At 36.3% G+C, this 12,390-nt stretch overlaps 2 protein-coding genes across 2 annotated transcripts; both read right to left on the reverse strand.

Annotated features, from left to right (window-relative positions):
* Positions 1–280: 280 nt before the first annotated feature.
* On the reverse strand, positions 281–2,738 carry LOC143444880 (uncharacterized). Its single transcript, XM_076943675.1, has 6 exons — positions 2,320–2,738; positions 1,989–2,085; positions 1,657–1,894; positions 1,468–1,573; positions 1,257–1,426; positions 281–1,183 (listed from the first exon to the last, which is right to left on the reverse strand). The coding sequence occupies exons 1-6, from the start codon at positions 2,529–2,531 to the stop codon at positions 477–479; spliced, it is 1,530 nt and encodes a 509-aa protein (XP_076799790.1). The 5' UTR covers positions 2,532–2,738; the 3' UTR covers positions 281–476.
* Positions 2,739–4,632: 1,894 nt separating this feature from the next.
* Positions 4,633–7,249, reverse strand: LOC143444881 (uncharacterized). The gene is made up of 7 exons (XM_076943676.1): positions 6,967–7,249; positions 6,829–6,895; positions 6,651–6,736; positions 6,288–6,431; positions 5,949–6,134; positions 5,702–5,782; positions 4,633–5,080 (listed from the first exon to the last, which is right to left on the reverse strand). Exons 1-7 carry the CDS (start codon positions 7,039–7,041, stop codon positions 4,991–4,993), a joined length of 729 nt encoding a protein of 242 aa, XP_076799791.1. The 5' UTR covers positions 7,042–7,249; the 3' UTR covers positions 4,633–4,990.
* Between the last annotated feature and the right edge of the window lie 5,141 nt (positions 7,250–12,390).

Below are 12,390 nucleotides of genomic sequence, written 5' to 3' on the forward strand. Positions count from 1 at the left end.
TCTTTGGTTGACATTTGCAAATACCATTGCTATTTTGTAAACTGCTTTTTGTTGTGTTAAGTTTTCGTAATGCTATTTGTGACATTCTTAACTGTTTTCAGTAATTGTGTCAGCTGTCACTGCACAAATGAATTGGTTAAATATACATGGTTCTAATCAAGTACCCGCAGTGAAGTTCTAAAAAAGATTGCATTTGTTGCTAGCGCAAAAGCCTAGCAGGAATAAAAGCTAGCTTTAGATGTGTATTAGCAATATTGAAACCCATGACAGCAATTCAGCATCAGGATCTGCTTTTTCTCTTTATTGGAGAGACAGTGCACGAAAACAAGATCAACCAACTGTACAAAAAAAGAATTCAGCAGACCACAAAAACCACCATCAAGCCAACTTTACATACTACAGATAAATTGCACATAATACCCAGCAATGTTGCGGCAAACTTACACCCAATAGCTTAAAAAAAAATTATTGCTAACTTAAATAACAGCGAGCTGGGGGAATAATTCCACCGATACAGAATCATTAAAAAAATCGTACTCAAGAGTGTTTGTGTTTGAAAATGGGTCCAATAAATCGGACATGGGTGAAGGTGTTTCCAATGACAATGGACTACCACATGCATCAGAAACATGATCTGGGTTGGAAATGGAAGATGTGTCCATGTTATCACAGATCGGAGACACAAGTGAAGATGTCTCCAAGCTGTCATTGCTCTCACAATCGAACAATATATTGTCTAGCTCTGCATCCAAATTATCGAATGCAAGTAAAGTTGGCTGTGGCGCTGATGTATCCATTTCTTGCTTGATATTGCACAACATGGGGTGTTTTGCACCGCTAGATGCTTTAGTTGGACTGCTGTCTTTCTTTTCAAGTAAGTCTGTTGTTCTTGCTTGTGCAGTCTCTTCAAAAAGGGCGATTGGTTTTTCTTCACTGGTGTCAACTTTGACTATGGATGAAGATGGCTGCTTGATCAATTTTGTCAAGCGCGTTGAACGGCTCAACTGAACTTTAAATGATGGCCTTTTGGTGGAACTCTCTGAAATTGATGTGGATTGTTTGTCCTTGCTTTCACTTGGCTTTGAGTATAAGTGATCAATATTAATCAATTCTTTTATAGAATCCAGTTGTTCTTGAGTGACTCCATTCATGCTAGACTTGTTTGTAGAGTCAAGTCCAGTGCCTGTAAAAGAGATAATTGCAACTTCTGGAAATAAACACACAAACACTGTCCTTAGTTCTGCATGTTAACATACTTCTGTCTGCTGCCTCTCCCATGAAGTTTCCTGCATTGACAGTGGCACCGATCTGTTCGAGCAGTCCAAAGATGTCATCATCGTTGTGCGATCGTTCTGTGACTGTGGGGCTAGCAACATTGCCAGGGCAACTTTGGAGTGGATCAACGAAGGTTTGACAGCTTCCTGCTGCAGAGGAATAAGTCTTTCCATTCCGTGCTCCCCAAACACGGCAGGCTCAGGGGATACACACTCCATGGTTGTTAGGCAAAGTGGACTAGCTTCGCTATCACATTGCGAAGAATACAACTCTTGATTCAATCTTGAATCACTCTCATCTGCAACCAAACAAATGACTTGAATACAAAAAAAAAAACTTGAATGGTTGTTGACAATTAATCTTAGGAAATTATTTCCTTACCAGATGATTCGTCAGGAGAAAGTATAGAATCTGGCAATTGACAAAAATGATTGTGTGAATCAGCAATGGCATCGTCGAATTCAACCTTAATTCTTTCCACAGTTTGGCGATTTCCAGATACAGTTGATACGGCTTTAGTTTCTTCCAGGCCAAGTCTACTTCGAAGTTCCGCATTTTCACGTTCCAAGGCTTCCGCTCTTTCCAACAATTGCATATTGACATCAAGGAGGTCTTTTGCCTGAAAAAAGAAACGCCAAATGAAAACCAACAAACAAGCTGAGTTTAGCTCAAGTATTAAATATCAAAAGGCAATAAAGCATCACTGTACCAACCTGTTGCTGGGCTTTATGCACAGTTTCTTCCAAACTTTCCATTCTCATTTTCTTTCGATCACGGGCAGTTTGTGCTGCGACCCTGTTCTTCAATTTCCTATAAAAATTATGACACACATTATAGGGGTTAATATACTTTAATTTTCTCTAAATTTTGCTATGTATGAATTTGGCGTCTAGTATACAAGTGGACAACTACATGGATATCTTTGTATGCTAGACCCCATAGCTACTCAAATTTTGAAGTCATTTGGTTGACACTTGTATACTGGACCCCCAGTATGCTTAGTGAAAACGAAAACTAGGCTACAATTTACAAACAACTTTTTACCTTCTCATAATCTTTTCTTCAGGTGTCAAATGCGTTAAACGTTTTCGTTTCCTTGGTCCAGAGCCGTTTGAATTAAACAAACCAATCGCATATTTCGGTAATGATGTTCCCTCGTTGGTGTAATCCATTTCCACTTTTGGTGAGTTTGGAACAGTGACCAACTTCGTACCAGGGGTGATGACAATCATATGGGGATTTGCGGTCGGGGGCATTTTGCAATGAAAGTTATGTACAATTTAGTTCGATTGACAAGACAGAACCCTCTTTCCAAACTAACTAAACTCAATAGATTGACTGAAGTGTATAAAACGTATTGCTACTAATGCGCCTTTCGCGCCACGATCACTTTTTCTAGAAAATATATTCACATCTTTTGCTCGGTTTACATCTACAATAATGATAGCGCAGTTGCTACCTGCTGATGTGGCCTTTAGGCGACCTGCTAGCGTGTCACGCGTTGATTGGCTGAAGCGCCGAAGCGTCACGTGTAAGGACTTTCCGTCTGATGAAATTCTACGTCACAGCCTGTCACAAAACATCACGCGCAATTGCGAAAGGCCGTCCATATATAGAAGCTGATGTTGTTTTAAAGACCTGCAGTACAAACAACGAATCGTGTTTGACAAGCGCTAACTGCAGGATGATGCAACAGCATTGCAAGGTACTATATCGATTAAATGTAAATTTTTAGATAATTGAGGTAGTGCCGTACAAAGTCTATGAATGCTCACCTTTGTCGTTTTCAAATGTAAGCAAAGTTAGTTTTCAGCTCCACAAACTGTTTTTTAGATTATGACAAAACATTAAAGAAAACAGCCACTATCACAATATCGGGTCTATTTCGTCACATTTATTTATTTACGGCCCCCCAAAATGTTATGAGATGTGCCAATAAAAATGAAATTAAAAATTTTCTGCGCATTATTCCATCTCTAATAACAAGAAACACCATACGCTACAAAAATTTTTGCTTTACTGTGCACAAAGTTATATGAATGAGCGCCAAACTTGAAGTAAGGAAATAGTAAGCATACATTTACTTTAAATATAATTCAATCATTGCAGAAATATTTTTGAATTCAACTTGAGTGACAAATGGAAATATGCAATTTAAGTTTTGTTAAGCAAGCAGATTTTGGTTATTTAAAAAATCAAATAAAATAGTTATGAAAGTTTGAATACCTACATTATCTACATATATTGCTTTTTGAGGCTGACATTCCGAGTAGGTAAAAATAAATTCACTTTTTATCAAAAGTCACAAACTGAACAAACTAATTAGGCTATAAAACAATTAAAAACTTTTTGAAGGCCTACGGTAGGCCATCTATAATCTTTGTACGCCTACTGTACTACAGTAAGAGAATTAGCTTATGCGTCAATTTTAACCTTCTTCCTTGTAAAAATTCCAACCCTAATTCTAACAAAAGATTGCATCAATCTCCACATGGATCGAAATCGAAGAAAATAAACAGCACAAAAACATTTAAATCTTGATTTAAAATAAAAATCTAGCCCAAGTAAACGATCTGCATGACAAGAAAAACACAAATCCCAAAAAATCCGCTTGGAAACAATTTTATTCTATAAGACCTTTCTCGCCACATTAGAGAGCGTTTTTTCATAAACAATGTAATAAGACTCGATCATCTGGCCATTGTCAAACAACAATGTCACTTTCAGTGCAAAGAAATTACGTCATTTAAACTTGTTCTTAGTGTTAAGTTTTCATCTTTAGAGGGCGAACTGATAAACTTCTCCAGTAACACGTCCACATGGTGAAGAATTTTGGCCAAACGCTTTAATGTAAAAGTTTAATAAGCTTCCCCTGCAAAAAAAACGTTTTAAAAATATAAAACTGATTTTCGTCTTCCGCCACTAGAGGGCTAAATGATTAAAATTTTCATCCAGGATCCACTGGATGTGATGAAGCAGGTCAAAGATATGGCTCGTCGTAAAGTTTTTAGTTTTTTGCCACTAGAGGGCGAAGTGCATCACTGAACCGAGAATCCTTGCACCAGGTGATGGTTCATGCGTATCCGCTTCTATACAGCACAGTTTCATTCTCACACATGCTAAAACATTCTTCACGGACCTCCGGTTGAAAACCACTGCTCTATGGGAATTATCAATATACAGTAGGCTTATATAGTTTGTCCGTTATATTTTATGAAGCACAAATTCTATACAATTGATTTCCGTGACCACACAGCAAAATGCATCATTTATTAGCATCACCGAATGTTAAATCTATTTTAAAAATTTTAGATTAAATCCAAATTTAAATCGTTTCATTTCTTTGAGGCTTCCTTAATCCGAAGATAAAAGATTCCAGTACCATACACACATCATACAATTTTTAAAAAACCTCACAATTAGAGCATACAATCTTATTCGTCCAAAATGGAGTAAAAGTGATTTTTCTATTTCATTTCTTAATTTTATTAACATCTGTCTACAGCAGGGAGAATGTTAATTGTTGAAAACATTTTGGGGCACTTTCAAACGAATGGCACGAGACCTTCAACCCTTGTCGACCGCTGAAAGCACTTTTCGATTAGGCTATCACCTATCACTGCACAGGTCAAAAAGCATTTTTGAATGCAATGTTGCTTTATTCTCTACCATTTTTCCTGAATTGACAAGAAACCTTTAGGAAGTTATTATCCGTTTACTTAGAAATAGTTTTTAGTGCAATAAAATTTGGAAAACGTCTCGGAGCTCCGGGTCTGAGATGTGGATCGTAGTAATGACTTTTAGCCTGCAAAAAACATCAGAACACGGCTTTATAAAAACAATAAACTTACGATAAAAATCGTTAGCCTGTGAGTGCAATAAACCTCAAATAAGCAAATCTGTTTGGTATTGGCTACATCAGTGGTTCCCGAACAAGGTGCCGCAGCACCCTGGTGCGCCGTTTCCAATATTCAGGGTTGCTGCGAGATTTCGTATTTTATGTTTATATCAGCAGCGATTCCGGCACTCGGGCTTACATTTTATAAAATGAACAGATACTTGCTTGCGTTGGCGTTCATTTTTTAAAAGAAAATGAAAAATCTGGAGAAGGCAGGCCAATTAAATATTTGGGATTTCCCCATTGTTAGAACGTTAGAGCGGCACAATGCGTTGTTATATACTACCACTAGGTACCGCAAAATATTTATCTCTTCTGAAGGGCGCCACAAGCCTAAAAAGGTTGGGAACCACTTGGTTACATTTTTGATATAACTTGATTATACAACGTTTTAAAACTGAGCTAAATCTATGAATTGCTCTTGCACCAAATCAACTATAAATGTGGGCAAAGATCCAACATTTACACAATGATAGCCTGTATTACGCATTAGCCTGGTGGTAAGTGGGGCACTTGTTTTAAACTTACCGATGATCCGTAGGTTTTTTGGTGATATTTTCCAAGTTGTAGGTTTCTGTAGTGTGTGAAAGACACAATTAGCATCCACACCTGAAAATATTAAAATGAAATGTTGCATTGAAATAAAAATATACGCCCGATAAAATGCATTGTGAACGTAGTTGATGTTTGTAACTGCTTTTCATAAAATGTTTTGTAGTTATGCGTTGAAATACTTCTTCAATACTTCAATTTACGTCATATGCTTAACACTCACGTTTAAAATATTTTTCAAAATAATGAAGAGAACTATGTAAGCGAGGAATCCGTGCGCCCCCTGCCGGCTAAGTCCAGCGGCAAATTGAGCACCATCATTGCTATAAGGTAAATCAGGTCTTCTGACGTTTGAACAGCTAGACCCGTCATAATTCCCAATAAATAACTGATCGGCGGCCAAAAACGACTAAAATATAAACATTGTTACCTAATGGAGTTAAATGGTTCGTCGGCTATGGCCAAATTTTCTATCTATTTACAACACCGTGTCGTTTATTATAGGGCATTTGAAATACACAAATTGTTTCTAATTTTTTTTTAGTACCAGTTCACAGCTTACCGTTAATGACCACGCTGCTGAATAAAAATCAAAAATTCCATGCAGTCCACTCAGATTAGCAAAGGCGATAAAAGCAATTATGACTTCACATAAGGATGCAACGAAATATCCAACTAGCCATGGCCTCATCCAGCTAGGATTGTTCTATTGCAACAAGTAACAACAATTGAATGTTACGTTCGAAGTTATCGTGAAAATGCGAACTTTTTTACAGTCTCTTCAGGCCACGCAATTCCATGCATGAGTGTTTAAAAAGTAGATTATACCCTACTTGGTTACAAGAAACTTACAGAATGCAGTTACAATTATTATAACATGACACACGTCAATCATTAAGATTTATTTCCTCATCAAACCGCATACCTTTGATATACTGTACACAGCTACACCGGAAAGAATCAAAAGTAGAACAACCCCAAAGGCGGCCAAGGCATAAAAGGTTTTTATCGCTGACAAACAAAAACAAAACAGTACCTTAACAAAATAGTCCATTTCTTTATTTTAGATGAATGCATTGATTCGTATACAGTAGAATACTTACTGGAGGCTAATGGGACGACGTAGGTCGCCAGACAGAGGATAGCGATGATTTCAAAGACGAACTGCCACTGAAAAAAGTATTTTTATAATTGACGGCAAAAAAATGTCCATATAAAGTGAACAAGCAACTTTTACGTACAATTGCAAAAGCGCAGGACACAGTAGCAGCAGCATGCGAGCCACCAAAACACAACTTTGACCCAAAGCCGCCCATGAAGTTTTCAATTTTAGAGAACCACCTGTTCCTGTATATTGTTACCTTTCACTGTTATTATTAATAACCATATTCAACTAATTGCAACTAACTTACACAGCTATAACCATAACTTTTATTGTTATCCAAGTATCAAAGTGCCTGGTTGGTTGGTTGTAGTAAAAGATTTCAAACAATATGTTTAGTTAAGTCGGCGTGTTTTACTAGATGTATAGCGTTTGTTACATTGGACACCAATTGTCAAGCTACGCCTTAATGTGGCAACGGCGCGATTGAATTACATTAAAACTACACCACTCTCTAACAAAGGAAACACAATACCGCTCTATTGTGTCTTCTGTCATCAAAACGTGATGAAGAAGGTTGGTAGTTTGATAGCGTTCCGATAAACCGTAAACACTAACCACTGGAAAGAGTGGATATGTTTACTGACCGGTTCTCACATAGAAATATCGTCTTTTGTTAAGATTGGTGGCTTACTTTTTAGCAATGATTTTACTAAATTCAACATTATTTTTCTAGTTTTGACCAGTGTTCGTGGTTTTCGCCACTCGCCTGTTTGTTGCAAGCTCAAAGATATATATCGTCAGTTTAATTCTCAAAAGTTGTGAGAAATTATTCCTTTACCATTTCGATCGACTTTTGTGCTTAAGGTGCTAAATTTCTTCGAGCCGCTAATCGCGACAGTTTACAAATTGATGAAATCTCACTGCTGCGATAGATGTGAGGTATATATAAGTGCGCATTTAAAAACATGAACAATTCCGAATGTGTGAAAAAAGAAATGCATTTGGGTCTAATATATGATATCCATTAAATCATATTGAAAGATAAGTTGTTCATACCCTTTCGCTGTCTATGGTAAACAAAACTACATTGCAAAACTTTTGATTACTTTATTTCTCTAAGGGAGGCTGTAACATAGAAGTCAAATTAACAAAACTTTTAAAGGCCAAACGCCATCGAAAAATTTCTGCTTAATTTGAAAGTATTTTACCAACTCAAACAACAATATGCTGCCATTTTTAACTTGTTCAAATAATTGCGGAAGTATTAGAATTAGACATTGAAAGTTCGGTTTTTCTACCCAACAGCCAGGTATTTAGTGGAGTTTCCATGTTTAATCTCATAACGCCGCGAAAATCTACTCCACGAGAATGTTAATAACAATCTGCCGGTTTGCGCATACCATCCTTTCCCATTTATTTATCAATGGAAATTAAAATTGAGAGGTAAAATGCAATTACATTTACATATTTTAGTGTTTAAAGAGCTAGCGTTGGTTTGGTTAAATTGTGCCAAACAAATAGCTTATATAACTTACTCATGTGTAAGCCTAGTTGACATAATATCAGTACAGTCTATTGAAATATATTCCCTAAACAAATCATGGTACCGCTACGATCACATTCTTTTCAGTGAAACTTTGCCATTATTCTGCTTAAAAGCAAAACGCTACCTGACTGGGGGATTCCTAGTTATGCACGTATATTCTATTGCGTATAATGTACGTAGTAGTGATGTGCCGCGAGGAAGATTATTCGGGTTCGTGCGAATCCGAATATCATGAAGGTCGACACGAACGAATCCCGAATCTATTCGTATTAGAACCAAACAATAAAATTTCATCCAAAATTTGTCAAGTCTTGCTTGTAACATGATGTAATTCATAAACAAATCGCTTTCTTTGAAAAATAGTGTTTAAAAAATGATTGAAAAAGCAAATTCGTTAGGAAAACGACCTTCATTATAAGTACTGCTGACTCTAGTTTAGCTTTGTCGGGAAACTAGATCATCATTTTTAACAAAAGTCAGTAAATTTATAAGTAATATTGTATTCGGGTTCGCCATTGTTGGTATTCGTGCTCGCCCGAATCTTCCATAAAGGCGATATTCGGCGAATCTATTCGGGTTTGGGTTCGTATCGGCCCATCCCTAGTACGTAGGCCTACCATCCGGCCGTTAGTAAATAGACCGACGTAATTTTTGCTACAATACTACATCTTGCGTTGTTTTGTGATAAGACTGTAATACCGTTGTTGTTTCTCTGAAAAGCAGGTTCACATTGCAAGTAAAAAATTATGTTGTATAAAGGTATCGTGAAGGTTCGTCTTTTTACGACCGCAATTACTATAGAATTCTACCAGATATTTGGAAAAAATCACCTAATATAATAAAGAATTATTTCATTTAATTTTATCTATTTTTGAGTTGCAAAGGCAAGATAACAAATAGGGAAATGAATCACTGTAAGTACAGATCAAGAAACACGTTGTTAAATAGCCTATAGGCGGTTAGGTAAGGTTACGTTAGGTCGGTTAGAAGAATGGAATGCAAAAAGTTGACTTTAGTCGTAACAGTAAAATTTATGTTAGTTTAAAGGCTGTATAGATTTAAGTTAGGTATAGTTTTCTATGTTATAGGCCTAGGACTTGTTTTCTATATTCTATAACAGTTCACTGAATTTAACAGGAAACTAAAAACTAGCATCGAACGTAGGCTACATTTCTTGCAGGTAAAATAGTGGCAGCCAAAAAATAATGGTGATTTAATTTAGCCATTTTTAATCATACCTATTTTCTAACAGTTATTTCACCAAATAACTATGTGAGTTTATCTTTAACGAGGTGGTCCGTGACATATCCTACCTTGCGCGAAACAGAAGTTTGCAAGTCTTTCCGAGTTTTAACTGCGCCGTAAATTTTCATTTCATGAACTGACAAAACGTCGCCTTGCGACGGATTAATTATATAATTTAGTAATTAGCTCTTGTTCTTTCGATCGATCGAAAGAATGATAGATATTAATTTTATCAAAGGATTTTTATTACGTCACACAAACAAGCAAAGGTTATGTTATGCGATTTCACAGTTTTTTGAAGCGCCAATGTGGGCCAAGAGCAAACAGGCTACAGCAAGCATTTCGTATCGAAATGATAATTTCATCGTAAGTATCCAGCCCGTTGTTAAAGAGCACATGTGAGGTCAGGAGAAAAAATTGATTTTAGCTATTTAGGCTTAAATTTACGATAGATTTAGGTCAATAGGCTTAGGTTACAATATGTCATAAATTTAAGCTTGAGATCATTTCCATGGTTCAAAGTTCAAAACCTTTATTTTTGACGATAGCAATAGCTAATTAACGTTTCAACTTAACAGGAAACCGCAAATAGGCCTAAATGGTTAGTAAAATTTTTTAGAGAAACAATTGGTGGCTTTAAACGTACTTTGTTCATTAGACTATGATAGTGAGATTCTCGTCAGTAGTAGCGCATAGGCCTATAGCTATAAATTAAATAATTTTCAACCCGTAAGAATCACACGAGAAAAAAACAGCTTAAAAGGCCTAGGAAAGAATCAGCAAAGGCAAGCTCCTTTTATTTGAGCAGTAGACTAGGCTAATGGCAGCTTAACAATTTTAACAATTGTCAGCCTTTACAACTGGGCCAGGTCACATAAAAAAAAATTTTGCCAACGAGCACAATCCTGAAACATTTTTTTGCGAAGCCACACCCGGTTGATGTAACCATCTAAAAATATGCCGGCAGGAAAGAGCTTTCGCCTTCAAAGATTGCTCGCACAAATTAATGAGCCCTACTTTGCACAAGTGCTGGACCAGAAATAAAATATTGCTGTTTGTGTCTTAAAATATTGAAATTTCAGAACAATTTTGTCTGAGAACATCCCGGATTACCAAACAACCTCGTAAGGAAACTTCATTGGAGTCATTCAAAAGCTTTTTGATGTGGAAGACATAATTTGAAAAGATTTGTACCGTTGTCTATTTCATTTATAATTTTGCACGAATGTTAAAAACGCCTAAGTAAAAATATAAAAAATTAGTAATGAAATTTTTCATGCTTATAGAAATTTGTTTCTAATTGTATTCTCAAAATTTCATCTGTGCAGCATTTGTAACCCAAAAGTTATGCGAGTTTAAAATTGACAGTTTTGTGCGCTAAAGTAACCATGGTGTTGCGTAACTGGGTGACGCCAAAGGCTGAAAGACGTACTTATAAAGTGTATTCCCGGTATTGTATTGTTTACATTTCGTCATTGTCTGCGGAGGAACATAAGATAAAATGCTAAACATTACAACATGATAAAATAACAACACCGCCTGGATACAATGAGCAGGAAAAAGCAGCAAAGCTCAAGGCTACAGTAGGGCTGCATTGTGTTTTTTATTATTCGCCAGTAAATCTGCGGAGCGAAAGTTAAGATGCTAACCTTTATGGTTATAGCACAATAAAACACATGCTCACAAACAATTAACGAGCAGGAAAAAGTGGCAAAGACCAGGTACTTAAAACATGCAAGATAGCAATAATAGAATTGTGCTATAGGCTAAGATGATATAGGTTAGCATGATGATATGATATGACTACTGTCAGTACGTACCGCTGCCGTGGTAAATGTGGCATACTCCGTAAATTGGTTCAACTAGTTAATGGTTTACTCTTGCAAGCAGACAGGCTGATAAAGATTGAACAACTGGAATACCCTATATAAGCACACACAGACCGAAGGATAATTCGATTATGTTCTTAACCTCGTTTGACGTTTAATTAACCCAGTAACCTGTTTAATCTGTTTGTTAACAGGTTAGCGTGATACTGGCAGGTGATTTGTAATAGGCTTTGTTGACTTTGTACTGATAAACAACGTCTTGTTATTTGTCAGTGTATGTTTACCAATAAAAAAGGAAGGAGTAAGCCTACAGCTATAACTGCATATAGGCTATATATAGACCATGAACCCAATTATCTTGTTAACTGTTAATGATCGACCTAGTAATTCATTTGTGGGAAGAAAGAATAAAGTCTAAAGTCTTTTTTTCTGCCTCTTCTTATTTGCAATGAGAAGTTGCGCAAGCGGCTTCAGGCAGTAATTTTCGCAGGTACAACTGCCTCAACTTCCAAACGTTTTTGTTAATTTATATATCTGTTGATATATAAATTGATATTCAAGCAACCAAACTTGGTATGTTTATTTAGTGGAAATCAGTGAGTGCTCAAATAATTTAACATACTTTTGGTCTGTTCATTTTATAGCCTACTCTACTTTTCGCTTTATACCTTGGAAGCTGGAGAAAACTTGTGAGATAGTAAAACAAAATTGTGCAAAACTGAAGAATTTCCCGTTTGTATTTTTTACATACTACGTCTGTACATGGATAAAATACATAGAAAATTATAGTTGACAAGGCAACTAATCTGCTGTTTTACTGTAATAGGCCTGTTGTTAAGGATAGACTGTAGGAGGTTAGGCTCGGAGAATGAGTTGGTTTTAGCTATTAAGAGTTGAATTGATTTCACATTTTGATTACTATGATAAATTTTGCCTAGAT

Source organism: Clavelina lepadiformis, chromosome 2, assembly GCF_947623445.1.
Source record: "Clavelina lepadiformis chromosome 2, kaClaLepa1.1, whole genome shotgun sequence".
Lineage (NCBI taxonomy): Eukaryota > Metazoa > Chordata > Ascidiacea > Aplousobranchia > Clavelinidae > Clavelina > Clavelina lepadiformis.

Bases quoted from the DNA above. Each gene is read 5' to 3' on its own strand.
- LOC143444881 (XM_076943676.1), bottom strand. From the start codon at position 7,041: ATGGGCGGCTTTGGGTCAAAGTTGTGTTTTGGTGGCTCGCATGCTGCT. The intron at 6,737-6,828 runs GTAAGTATTCTA...TTTGTTTGTCAG, and splicing joins CGTCGTCCCATTAGCCTCCA to CGATAAAAACCTTTTATGCC. The intron at 6,135-6,287 runs GTAAGCTGTGAA...TTTATATTTTAG, and splicing joins CAGCAGCGTGGTCATTAACG to TCGTTTTTGGCCGCCGATCA.
- LOC143444880 (XM_076943675.1), bottom strand. From the start codon at position 2,531: ATGCCCCCGACCGCAAATCCCCATATGATTGTCATCACCCCTGGTACG. The intron at 1,895-1,988 runs GTTGGTACAGTG...TTCTTTTTTCAG, and splicing joins TGCATAAAGCCCAGCAACAG to GCAAAAGACCTCCTTGATGT. The intron at 1,574-1,656 runs GTAAGGAAATAA...GTTTGGTTGCAG, and splicing joins TTCTCCTGACGAATCATCTG to ATGAGAGTGATTCAAGATTG.